The sequence below is a fragment of the Neltuma alba genome, unplaced genomic scaffold, assembly GCF_004799145.2.
Source record: "Neltuma alba isolate B1F8T4 unplaced genomic scaffold, ASM479914v2 tig00003967_pilon, whole genome shotgun sequence".
In the NCBI taxonomy this organism is placed as follows: domain Eukaryota; kingdom Viridiplantae; phylum Streptophyta; class Magnoliopsida; order Fabales; family Fabaceae; genus Neltuma; species Neltuma alba.
In genome coordinates, this window is record NW_021633499.1 from 252,242 (window position 1) to 279,862 (window position 27,621).

At 36.3% G+C, this 27,621-nt stretch overlaps 3 protein-coding genes across 3 annotated transcripts; 2 read left to right on the forward strand and 1 right to left on the reverse strand.

Moving 5' to 3' along the window:
• The first annotated feature begins 9,363 nt into the window (after positions 1 to 9,363).
• On the forward strand, positions 9,364 to 11,546 carry LOC114743172 (uncharacterized). The gene is made up of 2 exons (XM_028931365.1): positions 9,364 to 11,058; positions 11,472 to 11,546. The coding sequence occupies exons 1-2, from the start codon at positions 9,364 to 9,366 to the stop codon at positions 11,544 to 11,546; spliced, it is 1,770 nt and encodes a 589-aa protein (XP_028787198.1).
• A 2,453-nt stretch (positions 11,547 to 13,999) lies between these two features.
• Positions 14,000 to 15,169, reverse strand: LOC114743173 (uncharacterized). The gene is made up of 2 exons (XM_028931366.1): positions 14,930 to 15,169; positions 14,000 to 14,335 (listed from the first exon to the last, which is right to left on the reverse strand). The coding sequence occupies exons 1-2, from the start codon at positions 15,167 to 15,169 to the stop codon at positions 14,000 to 14,002; spliced, it is 576 nt and encodes a 191-aa protein (XP_028787199.1).
• Positions 15,170 to 21,767: 6,598 nt separating this feature from the next.
• On the forward strand, positions 21,768 to 24,271 carry LOC114743174 (zinc finger BED domain-containing protein RICESLEEPER 1-like). The gene is made up of 3 exons (XM_028931367.1): positions 21,768 to 22,876; positions 22,971 to 24,088; positions 24,180 to 24,271. Exons 1-3 carry the CDS (start codon positions 21,768 to 21,770, stop codon positions 24,269 to 24,271), a joined length of 2,319 nt encoding a protein of 772 aa, XP_028787200.1.
• Positions 24,272 to 27,621: the final 3,350 nt, after the last annotated feature.

Here is a 27,621-nt window from a genome sequence, read left to right on the forward strand (position 1 = left end):
AAGATCTATAACCTAGAGTAGCATAGCCAAAGGTGCCAGCAAATGAGGTCCAGTTGCTAGAATCTAGATACAAAAGCTTGGATGTCCCAAAGTTAGAGATGTGAGCCTCACAATCTAAGTCTAAAATAACATGATTGGTCATGATGAACTATCAAAGGTGAGCATCCATGATGAATATAGCATAAAGCATTAGCCATACCTTCAACAACTTTGACTCTTTTAGTCCAATCCAATGTAATTGCTTATGTCTCTTCTCTTAGTATCTTGTCCAAGCTACCTCCTTCTAAGAATTCATAGACCAAAAAAGAGACCTTTGAATGCCAGCAAAACCCATATAGCTTGATGATATTATGATGCCTAGTTTCTGTCAAAGCTCTAATCTCACTCATAAAAGCTTTCTGATAACACATATCCCTGTTTAGTACTGAATGAAGCTTCTTCATAGCCACAACTTGACCTGTGGATAATTCTGCTTTATAGACACTTCCAGATCCTCCCTCCCTAATGAGATATTTTTCATTGAACTTCTTTGTGGCTTCAATAATGTTTTCATATACTGATTTTCCATCATAACTCTATATAGCAAACAAATTTTGAGTTTGCACTTCTCTTTCTTGACTTTCTGTTTTTCTTGCTTTGTGATGGAAAATAATATATGAAATGCCAGAACAAAATGTTGCTAGCATCACTGCTCCCAGACTAAAGGATACAACATAGATCACCACTTTCCTGCTCTTGGAATGGCTTGAGTCAAAATTTGTTGTTGTGTAAATTGGTAGGCCAGATAGATTACCACATAATCCTTTGTTGCCTATTAATCTCTCCATTGTAGCTGTACAAAAGGCTAAAATATTTGGAAGTGGACCTTTTAATTTATTATCTGATATGTCAATCATAATTAAGCTTTTCATATCGTCAAAAAAAGAGGGAATCATTCTAGAAAAATTGTTACATGACAGGTTTAATGTTTCTAATCGCTGTAGCTCTCCAGGCATTGCCAAGATTCTGCCAATAAATGAATTTCCACTAAGATCACGAGACTGAAGCTGTTGCACTTGACCAAAACTAATGGGAATGCTGAAGAACTTATTTCCACTTATTATTTCCACTTGTGTTCAATTCTATAATTTGATAAACCCTCCTAGTTGTTCTGGAATTGAGCCACTTAAATGATTGTTAGCTAGAATTAACTATTCAAGTTTTGTTAACAATCCTATCTCAGTAGGAATGTTTCTTGAAAGTTGATTGTTGCTCAGCCTACGTTCACTCAATAATGACAAGCAACTCAATTCCTTTGGAATATTTCCTATCAAGTGATTTGAAGAAAAATCAAGTAGCTGTAACTTTGTTGCCTGACCTAGTTTTGGACGTATGCCCCCCGACAAGTTATTATTAGAGATCTCAAGATTTGTAAGGCTATTGCACTGCTCCCATGTGGGTGACAAGTGGCCATAAAGTGCATTGTCACTTAAATCAATATAGTCCAAGTCTGGATATACACCAAAAGCTTCTGTGACGTTCCCTATAAGGTGATTACTTTTAAGCCTAAATCTGATAAGACTAGAGCAGTTCTTCAAACTTCTTGGAATTGGACCAGTGAATTGATTTTTATTTGCACCAAATTTAGTAAGCAGTCTACCAAGGCAAATTTCTTGGGGCAAATGACCTTTGAAATTATTGCCTCCAAGTTGTAAGCTTTCCAGTTTCCTAAGGTTATTCATCTTTGATGGAAGATTACCACTAAGTTTATTTTCAAACAAACTTAGTATGGAGAGCTTTGCAAAGTTTCCAATGCCAGAAGGGATAGATCTAGAAAGCTTGTTTTCATATAATATTAGTTGGGTGAGATCTGTCAAGTTTCCAATGCTAGAAGTAACAGATCCAGAGAAGTTGTTCGCTGCCAAGTCTAGCACAGAGAGCTTTGTCAAGTTTCCAATGCTAGAAGGAATAGATCCAGAGAAGTTTTTCACTGCCAAATCTAGCATAGAGAGCTTTGTCAAGTTTCTAATGGTTGAAAGAATAGATTCAGAGAGGTAGTTTTCAAAAAGGAGGAGGTCGTTTAGATTGATCAAGTTCCCTATGGATGGTGGGGTTGACCCTACTATGTTATTGTCTAACAATTGCAATCTTTGCAAATAACAGAGTCCCTCAATTTGCTATAGAATCAGCCCTGAGATTTGATTGGAATATAGATAAAGGCTTTTTAAACTGGACATGTTTCTGATAGCAGTAAGGATGCCACCAGAGAGATTGTTTCTTGACATGTCAAGTTCCATAAGTCCCTTCACCATTCAAATCTCATGAGGTATAGGACCTGTAAACTAATTACCTCCAAGAGCTAAGTACTAGAGGTTAGTCATCCTTCCAATAAGAGGAGGGATGTGGCCAGAAAGGCTGTTGTTTCCTAGATGTAGAAGAGCCAAATTGGCCCAATTTGCTATCCCTTCAGGGACATGGCCATTGAAATCATTAAAACCCAGCTCTAAAACAACCATATTCCTGGCCAATAGTGTGATTGTTGATGAAAGTTCTCCAGAGAGATGATTTCTAGCCAAAGAAAGTTGTGAGAGTGTGGACAAGTTGCCAATACTTGAAGGAATGCTACCAGAGAGCTCATTATAGGAAAAATTTATAGAATTGAGTGTGGGGAGTTCACTAATTCAGGGAGGGATATTCCCATGGAATGAGTTCAATTGCCCATGCATGAATTGGAGATTAGGGAAAGATGAGAGGTTGAGACTATCAAGCGTACCTCTTAATCTAAAATTTGGAAGAGATATACTGGAAATTGAGTGGAGCTCATTGCATGTACTTCCAACCCATTTGCAAGGACGACTGCTATTATCCTTCCATGATGATAACACAGTTTGGCTGTGATTGTCAAGGCTGGCTTTCCACTTTAGCAAAGCATTTACTTCACTGTTTGGTGAAGACGTGAAAGAGGAAACAGGAGATGGTGGGAATAATGTTAAATAGCCAACTAGTAGTATCCACCAAATTGTTAGCTTCTCACAAAATTGAGGCTTTTTGAAAAGGAATCCCGTGGCTGTGAAGGAAATTTCAAACAAAATGGGAATGCTGTAGTAAAAGCAATGGATGTTAAGAGATATACATAAGCTTATGAACTAACAGTCATTTATTGACGATGTCATTTGATATTTGCAATAGTTATATATGCCTGTACCATCAACTATTAACTATCAATCATCAATCTATCATCAATCATCAATCAGTTATAGTCTCAAAAACTTGTAATACCTGATTTGTTTAAAAACGGTTACATTGAATTGGGATTTGGGTACATTGAATTAAATGAAGAGCATCATTATTAAATGAGATTTCAATTGGAGGCTCAAATACTTCATACCAAATGGGACCTTAATGTCTACAAGAGATTTGCAAATTAAATGCTTATTCAAATAGTATATAAAATCTAAACCAAGTATCCTATGTGAGATATTATTAGTATAACTATTTAGATATTTAATTAAAAAATTAATAAAATATCTTGCTTGTGGTATTAAATAAGATTCAAGTCTTCAGTCGTATTTTGCCAAGAGGATTCATATTTCTATTATCTAGATCATTTATTTGGTTATATAAATCTGTCTTACATCCCATATGTCGAATCTTGCTTTATTTTATGTCTTTTTGGTGTTATCTTACTCCTCTTTAATTTGTAATTATTAGATCCATTTTTTCTTAATGATATAAGAATTTGAATGAGTAAGATTAACCACTAGTCGTAAAGCAACCAACGGTCTTGACACGCAACTAAAATGATTAAGCAAAATAGTTACAAGGGGATGATGACTCCTAGTATTGATTAAAACTATGAATGGTGCATCAAACAATGCTACCTTTGGTCTTTTAATATAAGATCTAGTTTACTAATTTGAATAAATTAAGAAAAATAGTTAAATTAGTTATTTTTCAAAAATATATCTTGGTTTTCCTAAAATACCCTTTTAACTAATTTGGATTGAAACTACCTTTTGATGCAAACTTCCTTAATATATGCCATCAATATGGTTAGTTATTTGGATAAGTATGGATTTAGATTGTATATTTATGATCAAATTCAACCTCCCCATTAGGATTCGGTACAAGATTATTTTCTTAGTATTTAATTATTTAATTAATATGATTTACGAAAAGTTTCCCATTGGCACTAATTGACAGTAGATCCATTTTTTCTTAATGATATAAGAATTTGACTAAGTAAGATTAACCATTAGTCGTAAAGCAACCATTAATTCTTTCTGGGAGATGCTAAGAGAGGGCATCAGATCAAGAAAATAGATAAATTCTTAGAATTCTTTTCTGATTAATTCAGATGACTCTTTGGTCAGTAAGAGACTTATTAATGGAAAATTGAGAGAAAAGGGGAATAGAAGAAAGTTTATGTCAATGTAACTACTCAAGACATAATTTTTAAAGTTTATCTTAATGTAACTGCTCAAGATATAATTTTTCCACCTTCTCTAGAAATCCCTGCTAACAACACACTTGGAATCTAGATGATTCAAATGGATATCTAGGGGAATTGAATTCGAATGGAAACAGAGAAGGCCTAGTTCCTTCCTTCCCACATACTTCATCCTATATGAGTTTATTAGGTCTATACTTACCTCAAATTTTAAATTAAATTGTGATAACAATGTAAATTTTTTTATTTGAATTGCACAAATATTTTTTTTTTTGAGATTATATAGTTCTTTAACAAAATGAAAAATTATTTCAGACTTTAGATTTAATTTTAATTTTTAACTATAAAATACTCTAAATCAATATATATATATGTTAACGAAAATTATATTAAAAAATTGAAGTAAGATTAAAAAAAACCTCAATTAAATCTAACTGAAATACCTACCTTCAATTTTGCTTTTTAACTATAGAGGGATATTCTAATCATTTAACAACTTTCAAAAATTCATAATTAAGTCTCCTAGGCTAATTAAAAATTTGTTGAAAATGGAGATCTAAATTTAAATTTTAATATTTTTGTTGGATTTATCCCTACCTTAATCTGCAGCAGCTAAATAGATATATACGCATGTAATATGTTGGTTTATAAAGGATGACTTAAACGCTTTACAGTAGCTCTTGGATAACTTTAAAAGTAGCTCTAGAGTAGTTGTTAGTAGTTTATTGATAAATATTTATATTTATGATTATTGTAGATTACCATTGCGAGCTTTAGAGTAACTTTGTTGTAACTATTTGTAAGTTGGAGTAATGGGTAAGTGCAGATATTCTCCATATACACGTTGATAGCATGTGATTCACTAAAAAAGAAAAAAACATGCTGTTAGCGATAAAATTTAGCGATGAAATTTTTATTTAGCAATGGAATTAGTGACAAATTAGTGAGGGACTAATGACAGAATCGAATTAGTGATAAAATTAGCAACGGAATTTGTTTCGTCACTAATTCCTTTGTTACCAATTGGATAAGCAATGAAATTTTCCATCACTAATTACCGATGGAAATTTTTCGTCACTAATTCATCACTAATTACTGATAGAAATTTTTGTCACAAATTAGCAATGATAGAAAAATTCTGTTGCTAACCCGATTTTTGAAAGGAAAAAAAAAGGTTAAGGTGCAATTTTAATCCCAATCTTATTTTTCAGGAGTAATTTTGCCTCTGATCTTTTTAGTGGTACAATTTTGACCCTAATCTTTTTTTTTTTGGGTACAGTTTTGACCACCAAAAGATCAGAGACAAAATTGCACCAAAAAAAAATTCAGGGACAAAATTGCACCTGAGAAATAAGATTAAGGGCAAAATTATACCACTAAAAGATTATGGGTAAAATTACACCTAAGAAATAAGATCAAGGTCAAAATTGCACCTCAACCCAAAAAAAAAAAATTAAAATGCCATGTGGTGCCTCTACTACTCGTCACGCCATCACCAACGACCACCTCCATGTGTCCCTACCACCTTGACGACGATGGCCACATGTCGCTACCACTTTATCTATGCCTGTCACATGTTACCACCACATAATTCCCAGAAAAAAAAAAAAGCGAAAGATTTTGAAAAGTGGGAGTGGATGTGACATTCTAATTATGACATTTGAAGAAAATTATTGCTGAGGCTTCATTAAAAAGGAACCGAATATCTATGTGAGATGTGCACCATATAATTCAAACATTGCGTACATCAAATCTGAAACAAGTATCCTATATTGAATCCTATTTTATTATATATCTTTTTCACTTGCTCCTCCTTAATTTTCCATGATTAAATCCTTCTTAAATCCTTTTTTCCCTCAGCCATCTAACAACATGAATGAGTAAGATTAACCATTGTCATAAAACAACCATAATTGACACCACATGCATTTAAAATGACTCTTATTCCAATAAAGAGAGACCATATTGAGGTCTTTTCTTCCACTACGTAAGTTGGGACAAGGAAAAGGATACATTGCAACATCCACAGACAGGTCGGTGATCATTTTCCCAATAGACAAAAGTGGAAGACTTCTAAAATATTGAAAAATCAACCCACATGTCGGAGTAAAGGGGCCATTTTTCATTAATGGTAGATACCTTTGAAGAACATTGTCGCTCAGACTTCATTGAAAGGGAACTTAATGCCTACGAGAGATTTGCAAATTAAATGGTTATTCAATCAGTACACAAAATCTAAACCAAGTATCCTATGTGAGATATTTTATTGTTATTACAACTATTTAGATATTTAATTAGAAAAGTAATAAAATATCATGAGTGTAGTCCATAGTCAAATAAAATTCAAGCTCAATAGGATAATTAATTTTAATCAATATATTGGAATTTCTCTTATGGTGAGAAATATAATTAAGTTTCAACGGTTGAAAAATTAGAGCAATACATTTAATGAGGGGAAAAACCCCATCTGCTTATTTTTGGTCTCCTAACTAGTAACAACTACTAGTTGCCATCACTGTAACTTTTGCCAATTAGAAGAGACTTAAATGTTTAGTGTTTTTTTATTCTTATTCTGTTTTGCAGTTCTCTATTTCATGAACACATGCATGAGGTATCTATGAAGTCTTCCTCCATATTATAAGAGGATTCATATTTATACTAGCCACACTATTTATTTCGTTATATGAATCTGCCTTACAGCCCATATGTTGAATCTTGCTGTATTTTCTATCTATTTCATCTTATCTTACTCCTCTTTAATTTTTAATTATTAGATCCATTTTTTCTTAATGATATAAGAATTTGAATGAGTAAGATTAACCATTAGTCCTAAAACAGCCAACAGTCTTCACACGCAACTTAATTGATTCTTCACATGCATGCAACTTAGATGATTCCCTTTTCTTAACAGAATGCATAGTAGGGTTGTTCATAGAGCCCGGTTGCCCACTATGTCCACCCAAACCTGCAAAAAAATGCCTAACCTGTCCTTAAAAAAATGGCCTGAAAGAAATATTGGGTATGTTTGGGTTGAGCAAATTATCGGGCTGTGCTGGGCATTGAACACAATATTATGCCCTGCCCATTTGGCCCTACCCGTAAAAATATATAATTTTATTTATATATATTTTGTTCACCTCATATTTATCTACAGAATCAAGATATTTGGTTAAAACTGCCGTCTCTTTATTTGGTTAAAATTAAAAACTGATCAAGATATTTTAAAAATTTATTAAAGGGGAAATCACAAATAAAGACCCTCAAATTAGCAAAATCACTCTATGGTCACCTGAATATGCCAAATTACCATGAGGGACCCGGTCTCAAATTGCAAATAGCAAATGTTAGTGAAAAGACGAAATTGCCCCTCAGTCAATCAGATTCATTAATGAAGGCTGAGACAAACAATGTGATCGTGGAGAGCTTGGAGGAGAAGATTGGTGGTGCACATGGTTGAGAATCAAGTAAGTAATGTTTGCAATGTTTCTAAGTATACTCTTCTTCTTCTCTACCCTGTAAGATCGAGGAATGTGATGTTGTTCTTGAATGTGGTGAGTGGCATTGTGGGTTGTTGGGTGATAGGTATGGAGGGAGTGAGCGGTGGAGTTGATCATGGAATAATACTGTTTAAGGAGGGTTCGGTTGGGTTGAGATTCAAAATATTAGTCTTTGTAGTCAGATTGTTGACCTGTGATTTTCATGACGCAGGTTGCCACTGATCTCTGTTAGGAATATCACGAATGGGAGAGTGGGGGAGGGGAAATGGAAGGAGGTAATAATTATTAGTTTGAGTATGAAGTTTAAGGTGGTGCAGTGGGGGGAGAGGAGTAAAGATCTTGTCATTTAGAATGTCCAACTTGTAAAACCCTAATGTCAAGTGGGGAAGAGAAGAGTTAGTTGGTCTTGATTTGTAAATGCAAATTTGATTGAATAAAAGTATAGTGAAGCTGATATATTTTTTTATATGTAAATTGTTGTTCCAAGTTAGGATGACAAAATGAACTGTAATAATGGGTCAAGCTGTTGGAAGGAATTGTTTTGTTTTTTCCATGTTGGTGGGTATTTTGAAAGAAACAGTGAAGGTGAAGTTAAATACGGTGGAGGGAGTGTGAGAGCAAGCAGCATAAAAGAAGGGATAACACTGGAGGAATTAAGGGGAACAATATCACAGTTGGTACACAATGATGCTAAAGGGTGCGAAATTAAGTACACGGTTAAGTTTGCTGAGGGCACATTGGTTGATCTTTATGATGAAGGTGATATTTGCAATATGTTTAGATATAACGATAGCAGTGCTCATTTGTATGTAGCAGCGAAAGGGAACCAGAAGGAAGGTGGAGCAGTGAATGATGGAGAAATGTAAGTGGTTAAAGTTTTGCAGTTAATAGTTATTGTTCGGTAATGGATTATTGTTAATACCCAAAGAAATGTTGTTATCATGTGCACTGCACAGCAGTAGAAAGTTGTTATTTGGTAATGAATTGTTGTTAATTTAGATATAAATATTGTAATTAAGGTAATGAAGTTGCGGTTGGAAGTTGTAATTTGGTAATGAGTTGTTGCTAATTTCCATTCAAATGTTGTTATATTGCTTAGTTTGTTACAGTAGTAAGTTGTTATTTTATAATGAATTGTTGATATTTCCCATACAAATCTTGTTATTATGCTAACTTTGTTACAGTAGAATGTTGTTATTTCCTAATGTGTTGTTGCTAATTTCTATTCGAATGTTGTTATTATGGGTGTAGGGGTGAGAATTTGTTTGGGCTGTCGGGAGAAATGACTGAAGGTGTGGTGAACCTTGTGATAACTATGAACCACTCATTGTTGACTATGGTGCTGAATGCCTAACGTATGAAGGAGGGGGTTTAAGTCAGACAAACTTCAGTGACGGTTCAGGGAGTGAAGGGACATTGAGGGGTAATTTGAATTGCATGAAATGGGTTGGAGTTTTTGCAGGAGTGGGGCAATATATTCCACATGCCCAAGCTTTTAGGGAGGCTGTGTACAGGTTTAGTATTGCACAGAAGTTTGCAACGACATATGTGAGAAACAGTAGGGAGAAGATGAATGTGAGGTGTAAAGTGGAAGGGTGTCCATGGAAGATTTGTGCAAATGCTGTTGGGAGGGATACTCTTTTATTACGCGTGACCACATTCGTTAATGAACACATTCATTCAGCGCAAGATAACCTAGATGTCACTTATGCTGGCAATGCTGCGTTGACGTCATCAATAATACTTGAGGAGATAAGGAACCATACCGAAAAGCGTCCTACTGAAATAAGGAAGACACTGGAAAGGGAATATGGTGTGAGGCTAACATATGCTCAAGCTTACAGAGCAAAGGAAAAGGCCATGGAACACATACATGGGAAACCGGAAGAATCCTATATGTTCATACCATGGATATGCCAAAGATTGAAGGAAACTGATGATAAAACAGTTGCTGAATGGGCTGCCATTGGTAATACATTTGAGCGGGTTTTCATTGCATATGGTTCGTGTATTGAGGGTTTTTTGAGTGGTGCAAGGGCTATATTATATGTTGATGGAACTCATTTAAGTGGTCCATATAAGGGGACACTACTCTCAGCGTCGGGATATGATGCAGATAATGACTTGTTGCCTTTTGCAATAGCAGTGGTGAAATCAGAGAACCTTGATGATTGGACTTGGTTTCTGTTCAAAATTAAAGAAATTGTTGGTTCGGTGCAGGTGACGATTGTGTCAGACCGACACAATGCCATAATAGGAGCTGTCCAAGCAATATTTGGAGGTGAAAGACATGCGTATTGTTATAGGCATGTGAAGGAAAACTTCAGTGCTGAACAAGTGAAAGTAAACAGAGGTAAAAGGACAAGCCAATGGTCAAAAGAAGATGCATTAAAGGTTCTTGATAGAGTAGCTTATGCAAGGGTTGATAGTGACTTTGATAATGCAATGGCAGAGCTGAGAACTATGTCTCCTGAGTTACATGATTGGGTTATCAATCAAGGTGATGTGAATAGGTGGGCAATGAGCAAGTTCGCATTTAAAAGATGGGACAATATAACAACCAATATAGCTGAGTCTTTCAATTCTTGGATGGTGAAGGAGAGAAAGCATAATGTGGCGCAAATGATCCATGAGCATCGGGAGAAAGTAGCAAGGAAGATGCATGCATCATATATGTGTATGAGTAAGTGGAGGAATTGTGTTGGGCCAAAAACCGAGGCAAAGGTTCTGGAGAATGTGTATTTCAATAGGTATATGAGCTGTGACAATTATGGAGGCGGAAGACTGTGTGTACATACATCTCGTGGAGATCAAAGAGTAGACCTTGGTCTACACCAATGTAGTTGTCTTGGTTGGCAAATGTCAGGAATTCCATGCTGCCATGCTTGTGCAGCCATTAAGACTGTGGGGGGAAATGTATATGAATATGTTGAAGACTGTTACAAAATTTCAGCACAGGAGAAAATATATGGCAGGAGCATGGTTCCAGTGGTAACAATCGATATGCCTAACCCAAATGACTATATGTTTGAGAATCTTGCTGAACAAACCCTGCTTTTACCACCAAATACAAGTAGGCCTCCTGGAAGACCAAGGACTAAACGGCAGGAATCACAATTCCAGAACAAAAAAGTCTACCATTGCACCAGATGCCACCAACCTGGACACACAAGGAGGAGTTGCAAAAATCCCAACCCATTTTGAAGTTAATTTCTACAAGGGACAACTAATTTTTTGGTGTATATACGCTCCACTCTTCTTAATTTTTTTAGGAGAAGGGTGTTGCTAGTTGCATAGCTACACAGCTATTTTTGCAAGTAATATGTTTGCTGACAAGGAAAAAAGAAGTCAACGACGTTGTTAATGTCTTTTTGTTATTGACTATTGCAAAATCTGGTTGTTGTAAACGGACCTCTTACTTTTTGCTAAATGCAGACTACTTACTTGTTATATCAGCAAATAGAGGTTGTTGTCAAACCACATGTGCTTTGTGGTTATTTGACTTAGTATTGCTGTAAACTCCCTTGGTTGTATTGTAAATGCAGACTGCTTACTTGTTATATCAGCAAATAGAGGTTGCTGTCAAACCACCTGTGCTTTGTGGTTATTTGGCATACTGATATTGCCAATTGGTTAACAAAACTTGTTATTTCGTAAAATGAAGTTGTTACTGGGTAAACAAAAGTGGAAAGGCTGTCATTTAAACGGAAAAAATAAACTTCACCAATTGCACTTCCAAAGTTGTTATTTCGCAAAGTGAAGTTGTCACTGGGTAAACAAAAGTGGAAAGGTTGTCATTTAAACAGGAAAAAAATGAACTTCACCGCTTCCACTTTCGAAGTTGTTATTTCGCAAAGTGAAGTTGTCACTGGGTAAACAAAAGTGAAAGGCTGTCATTTAAACAGGAAAAAAATGAACTTCGCCGCTTCCACTTCCGAAGTTGTTATTTCGCTAAGTGAAGTTGTCACTCGTCAAACAATAGTGGAAATACTGTAACTTCATTCGAAAAAATTGAAGTTCATGTATCGCTTAACCGGAGTTGTTATTTAGCATACTGAAGTTGTCAGATGTTAAACAAAAGTGGAAATAGTGTCATTTCATTAAAAAAAAGTAGTTCATATATTGCTTAATGGACTTGTTAATTGGCATATTGATGTTGTCATACGTTAAAGAAAAGTGGAAATAGCATCACTTGAACACAATTTCAATGATGTCAATAAAAATGTCATTTCACCATTACTAATTGTCATAACTGGGTAGCAGTTAGGCCAGACAACAAGTTCACTACACATAATGATAACGCAGTAACATTATCTACAGTCAATGTCCTTCATGGCCCAAATTCTTTCTCTATAGGGACTTTCTCCTCCTTTTGGACGTTCGCCCCTTCTGTGGATGTGGAATAAGATTCAGCGCATCCTCACGGCATTCATTGTTATCATGGTTCACCAGCCACCACATTAGATCACGCCGAAAAGCTGCCACATCTCCCTGCAAAACAGATTCAACAGCAAGTTAATCTTACTTTGCCCCTTTACCAGTCACAACAATTAAGCAAACCACATCACCTGGGTGTATTCTAGTGGAACATTGGGTTCCCATCTGCTGAGCCATATTAGGACATGCACCCCACAGTCCCTCCTAGGAACAACACCACCATCACAGTTTAACAATTCGAGAATAAATATAGGAAATCAGCAAATTACATGTGCAGTGTATGTATACTCACAAATTACTCTGTTGAGGTACATCAGGCCGCACAATTTCCAAATTTGGCATTTTCTCAGTCAAATCTGGCCTAACCATGCCAATAATGTCGTGGAACCTTTCTCTCTACACATATATCAGATATTCATCAACATCACTATAATTTCAGACAATAATAATACAATGTAATATGCCCAGGTGATTCTTACACATCCTGCTATGGCCATTTCCTGAGGGTCATAGGTGACTGCTTGCTTCTTCTTAGTTGTGGTCTTCTTAGGCTGAACAGTTCCTCGCATGGAATCCAGGACATAGAACTTCATGGTGTTGGGTTCAAGGGCAAAGCAAAACCAGTGCTCACCAACAAGTGCAGGACCCATAACCAAGTCACAGTCACCTATGTTGTACCCGACAAATTGAGGAATTATTTGTCGTGCATGGTAGTTAGGGTCCCACCGAGCTGGGTCACGGATCATTAACTCCTATAAAGAACACAAATTGATTTTGTCAGTTTGCAATTAGTTTCTTTAGACGGTTATTTGCCTTAACAGTGTTGTTACTTTATATACTACACTTGTCATTTGCCTTTGAGGACTTGTAATTTTCATATCCAAACTTATCATTTCACAAACTAATGAAGAAACCTCACCATGAAGTCCGCATCAAAAATATGCCTCCTTACACGCCCTTCCACAGCCTGTTGCTCATCCACCACGCCTTACAAACTAATGACATGACCCTGTTACTAACTCTGTTATTTCCCCCAAGAGAATGCAGCAAGCGTCGGGTAATATCTTCATCATACATTTTAATCAAAGGACTGACAATGGTTGAAGTGAGTTAGCATATGGGTTATGTTAACAAGTGATAACAAAACCCCATCAGAAAAGCTGAGTATCACAATACTTACTAGTCGCCTTCATCACCTTTCACACTTCGGCTGACAATGGTGAAGAAAATGTCTTTATCCTCTGCAGGCCTCTTCAACCTTGTTTGTGCCTTCAACTCCAACCAAGGAGACTTAATTTTGTTGAAGCGAACCCTGGTAGATCTCCTTACTTGTTGTGCCTACACCTTCAGCTGCTGTCACAGGTTCCACCCTGATGGGGTTTGCCTCTCAACAGGGTCAACATATTTGACAATTGCTAGGGGGGATATAGTGACGGCTGTGTCACCCTCCGCATCATCACCTTCAACATTAGATGACAGGTTTATGGGGGTAGTAGGCGTGGGTATGTCACCCTCCATTTCATCATTGTCCTTCTGTGCACTCTGTCCCTCATCCTTGTCCTGACTATCTTCATCATTCTCTCCATCATCCTTTTCCTTGCCTTCCTCCTCACTTGTCCCATCATCACTCCCCCTGTCACCTTTCTCCTTGTCCTCCTCCTCCTCCTCTCGTCTCATCATCACTCCCTTCGTCATCTTTCTCCTTCTCCTCACTACTCTCACCATCACTCCCTCCATCATTCTTCTGCACAGCTTCACTAGTCTCACCAGCATGCTGTCTCTCCTCTTCATCGTCATCTTCAGACCCACTAACAATTGATGCGAGTGTCTCAGCAGGAGCCTTTCCTTTTCTCTTCCCATCTGCCTCTCTTGGAATGTGCACCTTCAACAGCTCCTCATCTACCATATTCATCAGCCTCTGATGGCTTTCTTCTATCCTCTTCATTAATCGTGCACGTAACTGCTTCAGCTCCTGCATGACAATGGCGTTTATCAATTTACTAGCAACATAATTATACCACATCATGATCTCACTATTGCAGATGACAAGCTCACTTTACCCAATGACAAGTTAACTATTATAAATAACAACTTTAGTATATGAAATTACAAGCTTACTACACTATAACAAATTACAACCTCTCCCTATTGCGAATAACAAGTTCATCAGTAGTATAAATAACAACTTTGGTATGTCAGATAACAACTTTACTATATCAAATGACTAGTTCAGTTTAGCCAATCACAACTAATAAATTATAATTAGCAACTTCGGTACATCAAATAACAACTACATTGTAACAAATGACAGGTTCACTTGACCCCATCACAACTCAGGCATAATCAATACCGAATGACAAGTTCACATTACCCAATCACAACTTTGGTACCGTTTTTAACAGGTTAAGTTTATCAAGTAACAATGTCAACTATAACAAATGACAACTTCACTAAACCTAATCACAACATAAGTTTTATATATACCAAGTCAGTTTATCAAATGACAACGTAACTATCACAAACAAGAAGTTCACCAAGAATATCACTCTACCAAAGATATACATACCGGGTCCAGAGAATCAACATTTATCCTCTCGTCTTTGCCAGACACAACATCACTCCCTTTCTCACCATACAACAGCCCCCTAACGCTCTTCCTCTCAGTATTTGCCAATTCTTTGATCTTCTCATCTGTCCAGTATTGGATAGCACTGGTGGAGCCTCGCTGTGAACCTTGGATGAGGTTAAAATGCTCACCGAAAAAAAAGCTGCAACACCACATATCATCACCAATTACATTGTTCATATTGCCAATAAAGTATTGCACAGTGAGAAACAAAATAGTCATACCAGAAGCAAGTATACGCAGCCACCAACAGTACTGCTCCCCTGCCCATCATTACCCTGTCTATACAGCTTCACAAAGTCAGCCATTTCTTTCCATAGGTCCTCCATAACATGTGTTGCCCAATCATACTTTTCAAAGTCATCCATCGTGGAACGCATGACTCTCACCAGCCTCTCACTCACTTCTGAGCTAGATGACGGACATAGAAAGGTACCCAGCGTGTATAGGATAAACAAGAATTCAAATCTGTGATCTTCCTCCCCAGAAATAATGTCATCTAGTATTTTGCTGAATGGCACTCTCCGATACTGATTCTTCAAGTTCTTGTACATTTCATCATCCTCCGAAACTTCAATTTTAATCTTCTCCCCACCATGGCGTATTCCTAGGAGCTTGTCAACATGTTTTGCTCCTATTTCCTCAGTTTTCCCTCGTATTGTAAATTGATGTGTTGGTGGGTCATATGATCTTAGCATAGTCACAATGAGATCGCGGGGAAGTCTCTTCAATCCAACCTTCAACAAGCTTCCAAATCCTATCCTCTCCACCCTATCCCTTAACTCATCATTATTATTCACAAAGTGCAGTAATTTCTTAAAACCTTTCAAGGACACTCGGGTTAAAAATGATGGTACATATTTCTTTTTCTTCTCCTCTTCAATCTTTTCTGGCCTTCTTTTCTTCGCCTCCTCTGTGTACCTCTTCCTCTCCTCATCAGACAAAGCTCTCCATGCCTTTGACACAACGTCTCTTTTTTGTTTGCCTCTGATATCACTATCACCTAATGTCGCCAAATACTCCCTTCTGAATAGCAACCAGCCATTGTGTGCCGGCTTTGATCCGGAGGCTCCCTCAGATGCCATGTCCTTTTTCCTGCAAAATATTCAACATACAATAGTTCACTAACACAACTTATTAACTGACTAACAACAATTCTGTCAATACTCGTTCTGTCAATCAAACGCCTATGATAAACTTGTTATTCTCTCTACAAAAGTTGTCAATTCTTTAAGCTCAACTTGTTATTCCCACATACTTATCATAATTGTTATTTCTGATCATACACTAGTAATTTAACTTGTCATTTGAAATGATAAACTTGTCTTATTGTCATACTCAGCTTTGTTATTCAAACAAGTCATTTCCTATTATCAAATTCTTACTTCCGCATACAAATCTTGTTATTCACTATTATAACCTTGTTATTTCCCATTACCAACTTGTCAATTTCGCATTGACATCTTCTTATTCCCAATTAATCAACTTGTCATTTCCTATTCTTAAATTATCATTTTCGTTACAGAACTTGTCAAATCCCACCGTCCACCTTCTCATTTACAACAAAACACACTTAGTACCTCTTCAATTCAATTTACCCTTGACTATATCCTATGTCGTTATTTTCCCTACTATTATTGTCATCTACAAAACTGATATTGTCATTCCTTCCCCACATAAATACCATTCCCACAGGTTATTTAACAGAAAAAACCTATATTTTTCACAGTAAAACATTCTTCATCACTCAATCAAAATTTGGGTACTTCTACTTTCCTACCCTAAACTCTTTTACTCTCACCAATCATTTGCACATTCTTGCAGCAACCAATCCAAACAAAATTAGCCAACAAACTTACTACAATCAGTCACCCAACGTAGCTGCTAACTCTGATCACCTAAAGCAATTGCTGCCGCACTATTCAACGATGCCTTCGACTTTCTGAACCCTTCCACAATGCCGATAAACCACAGCTTTGTTCACCTCTGTCACAACAATATGCTCTTCACCGTCTCAACACTCCTTCCACACTACTCTTACGGCAAAATGGCAGTATGCAGGTGCGCGAAAATGGAGACAATAGGGAGAATGCAGAGAACAGTGGGAAGTTGTCGATAGTGGGGGGACTACGTGCCGCGGGTTCAGTGGGTTCAAATCACTGAGGGGCAATTTCGTCTTTTCACCAACATTTGCTATTTGCAATTTGAGACCGGGTCCCTCATGGTAATTTGGCATATTCAGATGACCATAGAGTGATTTTGCTAATTCGAGGGTCTTTATTTGTGATTTCCCCTTTATTAAACCAAAACAAATATTTTTTTTTTAGATATGATTCCACCTTCTTATGAGTATTTGAGAGTTATGGGGGAAAAAAGTTATTCATATTTGGTTAAGAAATCTTAGAGACTAGAAAAGTAATTAAGCTTAATAAAATATACTAACAACATTTTTTTGTCATAGTCCACTATTTTTAACTACTACAAAATGTAGTTTAATAATATATTAATTAGCAATAACTAAATTAAGGTCAAAGTGCCATTTTAATATAAAGTTACATTAGATTATTTAGAGAGATATAAATAATTAGTTAATTGATATAGTATATTAATTTGTTGGGCATGAAAGCAGTCCCTGCTCAACCCAAATTTACTAGGACTTTTCATGGGTAGGGCAGGGCCGTGCAATGAGCTACATTTTACAATCCGTTTATTTTTCGAGCTAAGCATCAGGCAAGGATCCTACTCTGTGCAACCTTACCCTGTCCTGCTCATGTGCAACCCTAACGCATAGAACAAATTAAGAATCGAAAAAGAAAATTTTGTCTGAAAGAGTGCAATGTGTATCTATTGTCCTATTTCCTTTTTCTCTCTTTTCTTCCTCTCTTTTCATTATTTCTCCTCCCTCCCACGCCGTCCTTCTCTTTCCTATATATCTTCCTTTCTTACCTCTCTCCTTGATTTTCTCTCGCCCAGACGTTGGCATATGTCCCAAAAGTGTCTCATTCAAATAGTTATATATATTCTTCCTACTATATATTGGGGTTATACTGAACTAGTATTCAACTGTTTTAGGGAAAATCCCACTTAAATTTAGTTGAAATATTTAAATCCAAATTTATACTTATATTCTTAATAGATTTTTAACCAGGCCAATAAGCCTAATTAAAAAATTTCTGATATTGTTCAAAGACTATATTGTCCCTTCATCGTTAAAAAAGAATATTTAATTGAGATTTTTGCTTTATCTTACTTCAATTTTTATATACTTTTCATTAACTTAAAATAATGTATATTTTAATTAAAAATTTGATTCAGAGTATTTTATAGGTAAAATTAAATTTAAAATATTGGTTAAATTTTCATTCTTATAAAGAATTATATATCTTAAAAATTAAAAAAATAGTTGTGCAGTTTAAATAAAAAAGATTTACGCCATGCATGTTATCATAATTTAATTTAAATTTTCAAATATAATTATAGACCCGATAATTGAGAGAAAAAGGGAATAGAAGAAAATTTATGTCAATGTAACCGCGCTCAAGACATAATTTTTCCACCTTTCATACAAATCCTTGATAATAAACAAGGAATCTGGATGATTCAAATGGATATCTAGGTGAATCCAGATGGAAGCAGAGAAAGCCTAGTTCCTTCCTTCCCGCATACTTCATCCTATAGTTTATTAGGTCTATACTTATCTCAAAATTTAAATTAAATTGTGTAATATGATTTAAATGTTTTTTTATTTGAATTGCACAAATATTTTTATCCTTTGAGATTATATAATTCTTTAACAAAATGAAAAAGTATTTCAGACTTTAAATTTAATTTTAATTTTTAACTATAAAATACTCTAAATCAAATTTTTAATCTCAAATATATATATGTTAATGAAAATTATATTAAAACATTGAACTATTTCAGACTTTAAATTTAATTTTACTTTTTAACTATAGAGGGATATTCTAGCCATTTAAAAACTTTCAAAAATTCCTCATTAAGTCTCTTGGTCGAATTGGGAATTTGTTAAAACTGTAAGCTTAAATTTAGATTCTGATATTTATGCCTGATTTAATTGAGATTCTCCCTATGTTAATCTCTACAGTAGCTAAATAGATACATAAACATATATATAATACTCTTTCGATCCTTAATATAGAACTCAATTCTTGAGTTGGTTTTGGTCCTAAATATAAGACCTATTTCTCATATTTATCAATTTTCTCTAAATTACCCCTATGGATACTCTATCAACCATAATCAAGTAGAAGAAGGAAATAGGGTATTAAAAAAGATGATTATAGTGTTTTAAGAAAAATGTGTCACTTTTCTTATAATTAACTAAGTTATCTAATTTTCTTAATATAATCAAATTAGTTAAATGGGTCTTATATTAAGAACTGGAGGAGTATGTTGGTTTATAGAGGATGACTAAAACGCTTTACAGTAGCTTTAGAATAATTTTAGAAGTAGCTCTAGAGTAGTTGTTAATAGTCTATTGATAAATATTTCTGTTTATGATTATTGTAGATTATCATTGAAAGCTTTAGAATAACTTTGTTGTGACTATTTGTAAATTGGAGTAACAGATAACTATGAAAATTCTCTATATACACGTTGATATTATACTTTGTTGGTTATCTACTGAATTATATAAATTTATGTTATATGTATTCTGAATTTTTTTTTAGTGCGATCTAACATACATGTCGCTTCATTTGTTATTTACATTATCGATTAATTAATACAATAATCAATATTAATACTAATTTAATTCCTTGTTAGTTATAATTAATTAAATTATAAAGATATTATTGTTATTCAAATTTTTAACTTAGAATTCCTATGCATATTTATTTATTTATTTGTGTGGGTGTATGATTTGGATTTAAAATGTGTGTAATGTTTAGATTATTCGAATTGTATTATAATTACTGTTGCGAATCTCCGAGTATTTTGTTTCTTTAAAAAATGCTTCTAACTTATTTTAATGATTCAATAAAATTTTTAATTATTTTCAAACCTGCTTATGTGCCTTGTGTTTGCTGTGCATCATAAGCAACGGGGATGGGCTAAGGAGATGATTAGGGCTGAGCATGTAACCCGAAACCCGGCCACCCGCCCGCAACCCGGCGAAATTGGACCCGTTTGGGCCCGCCCAAAAAAGAAAATAAACGGGCGGGCTTAAACGGGCGGGTTTACAAATTAAATGGGCGGGCTACGGGCACAGGCACGGGCTGCCCGTACCCGCCCATTTATTTTTTTTTTTTTAAATTGAAGAAAATGACAACCCCAAGCCCAGTCCTGCAGTCCAATAATTAAGCCCAATCTGAGTGAGTGTCCGTGTAGGCGTGTAGCGTGTCCGTGTCCATCTCTGGCTCTCTAGTCTCTACGTCTCCGGTCTCCCCTCCCGTCTCCGAAAAACCGAAAGAAACTAAGAAGTAAGAAAGACTGAATGTCTGCCTCTGTGGTCTGAAATTCTGAAATCTGAATGTCTGGTCTGAACTCTGAACCGCTTCACTCACGCCTTGTCGCCTTCGCTCTCTCGGAGACTCGGACTCTGATCTAGTGATCTCTCACTCTCTCCTCTCTAATCTCGTCTTCGTCGGTCTCCCATCTCCCGGCTTCCGCACTCCCGGTCCCGGACTCCCGCTGAGCTGAGCCTGAGTGAATCACTGAATGCTCAATCCTGAATCCTGATCGGCTGATCCCCTCGAGTTGACCTCGAATCCTCGCCTCCTCGCCTCAGCTCGGTCTCTGCTCTAGTCGGTCACCACTCACCGTCAGCTCGAGTTGACCTCGAATCCTCGCCTCCTCGCCTCAGCTCGAGTTGATCCCCTCGAGTTGACCTCGAATCCTCGCCTCCTCGCCTCAGCTCGGTCTCTGCTCCAGTCGGTCACCACTCACCGTCACTCTCACTCGGTCTCTGTCTCCCCTGATCCGGTGATCCCCTCGAGTCCTCACCAGTCGCCTCGTCCTCGCCTCGGTCAGACCGTCACTCACTCGGTCGGTGTCTGTCTCCAACTCCAGACTCCAGTCGACCTCTGAGTCCTCGCCTCCTCGCCTCCTCGGTGACTGTCACTCGCCGAGTCTATAGGTATACTCACAAAGCTGGCAGGTTTCAACTTCCTCTTCGGCTCTTCCTATATCGAGTTTTCTGCTTTTCATGTTGGGTTTTGCATTGTTGTTTCAGCCTGGTTCACGCCCATAAGCTGTTTGATGAAAATACACAACTAAAAAATGTCGAAACTTTACATAGCATTATAGCAAGTCATCGTGCTTTATTGGATTTTGTATATTATATGTAAACGTAGATATTCATCTGGCCTCATCTGCACAATTCCCTGACCTGGGTATTACCATATTCACTATACTGACATGCATGCGGACTACTCTGGCAAAGGATTTGATCAGCTTTTAGATGTTATTAACAAGATAAAGCATAATCCTGATGTTATATATAACTGTTAGTCTGTTATTGAAACAATTTGTGTGCACACCGCATTTGCAATATATAATTGATATTTGATATTGCAATTTTCTTTTTGGTCTCTGTGTGTGCATTTTGACAAACATCGGTCTTCTTGCAGTTTTGTTTGTTGATGATTTTGTGTTCTATATTCATTTCATAATGAGTGAGTTTGATTATGTTTAAGTGAAAAACTGAAAATTGATTTGGTTTTGGAAAAATTGGGAAAGTATTATTATTTTTATTTCTCCTATTAAGGCTATTATTATTGTTGTTAAATTTGATTTGGATTGAGAAGGAAATTGAAGAATGGCACAAAGTCAGCAAGACAATATCAAAGCTAAGACTGTTGTAGAGGAAAGTGTGGAAGGTCCAACTGAAAACCCAAGTACTGTTGTTCAACATGCTAAAAATAATAATGAGAGACAAGATGCTGAAGAAGTAGCGCCACCAACGAAGAGGAAAAGGCGGCTAACATCTGATATTTGGAATCATTTTACAAGGTTGCCATTAACCCAAACCAAAGGGAAACATAGGGCGAAGTGTAATTATTGTGGCATAGATTATGCAAGTCATCCAACTAAAACTGGGACAAAACAGTTGTGGCGGCATTTTGAAAAGTGTCCTAAGAATCCAAACAAAGCAAGCAAGTCACAAACCATGTTGACTGCTATGTCTTCTCAATCATCTCAATCGTATCGCTTGTTCAACCAAGAAAGATGTAGAAAGGCTCTTGCAAGGTTCATCATAAAGGATGAATTGCCTTTTCGAGTTTTGGAAGGGGAGGGTCTAAAAGAACTTTTGCAAGAGTTTGAACCTAGGTTTCAGATACCTTCACGATGGACAATTGCTAGGGATTGCTACCAATTGTATTTGGAGGAAGCAAAACGTTTGAAGAGATATTTCAAGCGATCTAAATGCCGTGTGTCCCTTACCACTGATTGTTGGACTTCAATACAAAACTCCAACTATATGTGTTTGACTGCACATTGGATTGATGAGAATTGGACTTTACAGAAAAGGATTTTAAATTTCTGTGTCATTGAAAATCACAAAGGGGATACAATTGGCAAGCAAATTGAGGATTGTTTATTCAGCTGGGGCATTGAAAAAGTCTTCACAATTACAGTTGACAATGCTTCTTCTAATGACACTGCAATTGCCTATTTGAAGAAACGGTTGAAGAGTTGGAATGGTCTAATATGTGATGGAGAGTTTTTGCAAATGCGGTGTGCAGCTCATATTTTGAATCTGATTGTTGGTGAAGGTCTAAAGGAAATGAATAAGTCTATTGAACTTATTCGGCATGCAATTAAATTTGTTAGATCTTCTCCAGCTAGGCTACAGAGGTTCAAGGAGCTTGTTGAAAAGGAAAAAATTGATTCGAAGAGTTTGCTGACTTTGGATTGCCCCACGAGGTATTATTTGCACTATAATTGTATTATTTTCATATTATGTCCATTTTCACTTGATAATTCTTAGTTGTTTATTTCTTATTTGTCATGTGATTAGGTGGAATTCAACTTATCTGATGTTGGAAAATGCTGTCAAGTTCATCAAAGTCTTTGATAGGATGGAAGAAGAAGATCAAGATTACAAGGATTACTTTAAGAAAAAGGTTAAACTGTTTACAAACCAACAGGGTGTTGTCTTAAGTTATGATGATGATGATGATGATGCTGATGTCATTGACACAACATTAGGAAGGGCCACAGCTGAACCACCTACTGCATATGATTGGAGTGTGGCTAAAGAGTTTCTTGTGTTTTTGAGGTTGTTCTACACTAAGACCCTCAAATTTTCTGGATCAAATTTTGTAACAACAAGTACATGCTTTCAGCATATAGTTGCAATTCAGACTCACCTTCATCGAAGTGCAGCTAGTGAGTACTCTCTCTTGAGTGACATGGCAAGGAGAATGCAGACAAAGTATGATAAGTACTGGGGAAAAGCAGAAAAAATGAATCCGTTGTTGATCATAGCAGTGATCCTTGATCCTAGATTCAAGATGACATATATCAAGATTGCTTTTGAAGACATTTTTCCTGAACCTACAAAGCGAGAAGCCATGTTGAAAAAGACTATGGATGTCTTGTATCGATTGTATGATCACTATTTTGCTAGTGTTGCTGAGCTTGATCATGGTGAAGCATCTAAATCTCAATCAACAGCGGATCAACAGCAAGTCCATGATAGTGTTGGAACTGGGGATGATGACATTGACATGTTATTTCATGATGATACTGATTCTACATTTCAAAAGTTCCTAGCCACTGCAGACACCGTTGTTAATGCAGAGAAAATTTCTGAAGTAGATGAATACCTTCAAGCTGATTTAGGTGGTTTTCGTGATCCAAAATTTGATGTCTTGGCATGGTGGAAAGTGAATGCTCCCAAGTATAGAGTTTTGAGTGTAATGGCACGTGACTTGTTGGCTGCACCGGTCTCTACAGTATCTTCTGAATCAGTTTTCAGTACTGGGGGTCGAATACTGGATAATTTCAGGAGCTCTTTATCTGCAAAGATGGTTGAGGCACTCATATGTGCTCAAAATTGGCTATGCAGTAGTACTCCAAGACTCAATGACCTTGAACTAGATAATTTTATTGAGAGTGCAAATGTCGTTACTGGTATTTTAACCTTCAACAATATTTTCAATTTATATTGTTTTATCTTGTTATTAAATATTAATGAATTGATTTTTTTTAATTTGTTTTGTAGAGCAAGAGTCATTGGTTCCAAGTACAGCCACTTCCTCAAGTAGCTCTGAAGGAGAAGCTCATGATTATGGTGGTGATGATGATGATGAGTGATTGATGATGATTTGATGATGATTAATCCTTTACAATTTTATATTTGTGGTTGTCCTCTTTTGAAGCTTGAACCCTTGAACATTAGAAATTTGTGATGGTTTCTGATTGTATGGATTATGGAGTTTAGATTTTGATTAATGGTATTATAATTTTCATCTATTTTGATTTTTGAATGCGAATTGCGAACAGCCCCTGAACAGCACCTGATTGTTAAACGGGTTCCCCATAACCCGTTTAAGCCCGCCCACTTAACCCAGCCCGTTTAGGGACGGGCTTAAACGGGTTATGTACGGGTACGGGCCACCCCGTACCCGTTATTGCATAAACGGGCGGGCTGCGGGTTTGGGGCCGGGCTGCCCAACCCGCCCGTTGCTCTGGCCTAGAGATGATGATGATACTATATGATACAGTGACGCTTTGTATCTGGTGATTGGTCTCTTGCAAGTCTCCACTCCTTGGCAGTTGGCACACGAGACTAGGGGTGCTCACTCTTCTCTTTTTTTTAACCTTTTTTGTAAATGGGCCTTCATGTTTTAGTTTTCTTATTGGGCTTTGTTTTTTTTTTGGGACTTGAAATGGACATATTTTAAATTTGTAGCAAAGGAAAATTGAATGCGTCTCTGGACAGTGTCTGATTATTGCCTCGCTGGACGAATTCCCTGCACAATTCATTTAAATAATTTCCTAATTGGTTGAGCAGATCTTTTTTTTTTTGGAACATGGATTTAGTTCGAAGGAAGCTACCTCCCACGCTACTATTTTAGCCGAAGCACAAAACACAAGACCCAAGCGACGCCTCACGAGGGGCAGAGCTGGCGCAGGGAGATAGGGCAAGAATTAAAATAACAGCGATGCAATTACAAATCAGACCAACAAAAGCGGCACGAAGGAATTAGCTTGAGGGGGAGTCAGAGACTGGAACGCGAACTCGCAAGGCAAGGGCGACGAGGCACTGGCCGGCGATGCCCAGCACGAGATCGTGACGACTTCGTCAGGAGGCTGGACATTCGCAATCGACAGAGGCCGAGACGAGAGGAAGATGCAGGAGACAGGAGACGAGAGCGAGTGGGACCGGATGGTATTAAAAAATAGAAAAGGGCATCTGCTAGTGGTCTTTCACGTTAATTTGAATCTCATATTTACAATTTTTCTTTTAAATTTATATACCCCTGGACAGGACCGGGACGAGACAACCCCGTCCCGGAATTGTCCCATCTCGAAAAAATTTTTTGTCTCATTCCGTCCCGTCTCAAAGTCATCAGGACCGGGACGGACCTATCAGGACGGGACAATTTGAACACCCCTACATAGGACAAAGACTTGTAGTTCTCACATGACATGAAACATGAGACAATAAATTGTAGTAAGGGAGTTAATACTACGGGACAGGGTCAAAGCTATCTTGCCCCATTTCCTATCATCCCAAAACCATTCTGGCCTCAGTAAATTAAAAAATATAGTTAAATTAGTTATTTGTTAAAAATATGTTAGTTTTTTTTTAAATATTCTCTTCAATAATTATTTGATTGAACCTATCATTGAATACAAACCCCCTTAACACATAAATTAATAGGATTATTATGAATAAATAAATGAGACAAAATAAATTGAAATATTATATTTAAAATCAAATTAAATTATTATTAGCTATTATATCAAAGACTGGAGTTAGTATTATCACTATTGTGAAAAATACTTTCTACGACTCTACACATCAGAAGGAATGAAAGAAGGATTTGTGAGTATCGTTCTTTTTGGGATTTCTTTTGCCTAATATGCTGAGTTTTTTTCCCCCTTTTTTCCTTTACATTCTAAATTCTTAATTGAATTTATTGTGTCTTTCTCTACAATACTCATTAATTGTAATATGTAGTCCTTCAAAAGCTAACTATCCTTTCTTTGTCATCCTATATTATTACTGTCAATTTCCTAATTTAATTCATACATCATGTATATATCCTGCTCATATCAATTTCTAGGTACAAATATATAGTTTTGGAAGATTTACCACACTCTATTGGTGATACCAGCATTGTGAAGAAATTTCTAACTTTAACTAAAAAAAATAATTGACGGTATGTACATGCATTTTCCCATTCGTCATCAACCTTCCGCACTTGTAGTTAAACACTGTGAAAGTCCTTTTCTCTGTAAAACAAGAAAAAATTGTGGCTAACAAAAAAAAGAACAAGGAGATTCTTTGCTAGATCAAAAGGAAGTGATGACTCCTAGTACTGATCAAAACTAAGAATGGTGTAACAAACAGATGCTACCTTTCGTCTTTTAATATAAGACTTACTTAACTAATTTGAATAAATTAAGCAAAGTAGTTAAAGTAGTTATTTGTCTAAAATATATATTGGTTTTTTTAAAATACCCTCTTAAATAATTTGGATTGAGACTACTTTTGATACAAACTTCCTTAACATATGCAATTAATAGAGCTAGCTATTTGGATAAATATGGATTTGGATATTATATTTAGAACCAAATTCAACTTTCTTACTAGGTCTTTTATTAAAGACCGAGTGTTAGTACAAGATTATTTTATTATTATTTAATTAATATGATTCATGGAAAGTTTCTCACTGATACTCATTGATAAATTCTTTATGCTTTAAGAAATAGCTTTTGGGGATGGGAGAGATCTTCATACAGCATTGAATAATAATGATAATTATATGCGTATAATAAATATTATATCATGTTTCTGCCTTCTCCTTTCTCAATAGTAAATTAAAAGATACCAACCCTTTAACTGCTTTATTATTCTCCACAACCACCACAGTAGAGTGTGCCACAAATTTAGGCTATTTAGCATAAAATGAGTACTGAAAATGACTAACCCGATTAGGAAATACCAGCATGCCTAAAAAATTAGCCATTCATTTGGAATGACTGTAAAAAATTTTAAAAATAACTTTTCAATCGTTATTTACAAAATACAAAGTAATTATATAAAAAGAAGTCTTATTTTGAATTACGTGAATAAATGTTTTTAGGGTGTCCAATCATAATCCCAAACAAGCACTCAATCCCGCACATTCACTCCGTGAGGAGAGAAGAGAGGATAAATACTATTGGCGGCCATCCACTGATGGTCGCTTTACTGTTAAATCTGCATACAATTTTCTCCTTGCAGGTACACAGAGATAGGAAGATAGCATTTGAAAGCTACTATGGAGATGGAAAGTGCCAGAGAAAATCCAATCATTCATGTGGCTTTTCACTCATGGCAGAGCACACACGGCGGCCTTAAGGTGTAAAAGAGGAATTGCAGTGACAGCATGTTCTTTGAGTCGGACTCAAGTATGATCCCTCCAAAGTGGAAATTCCGCGCTAGTTGCAGC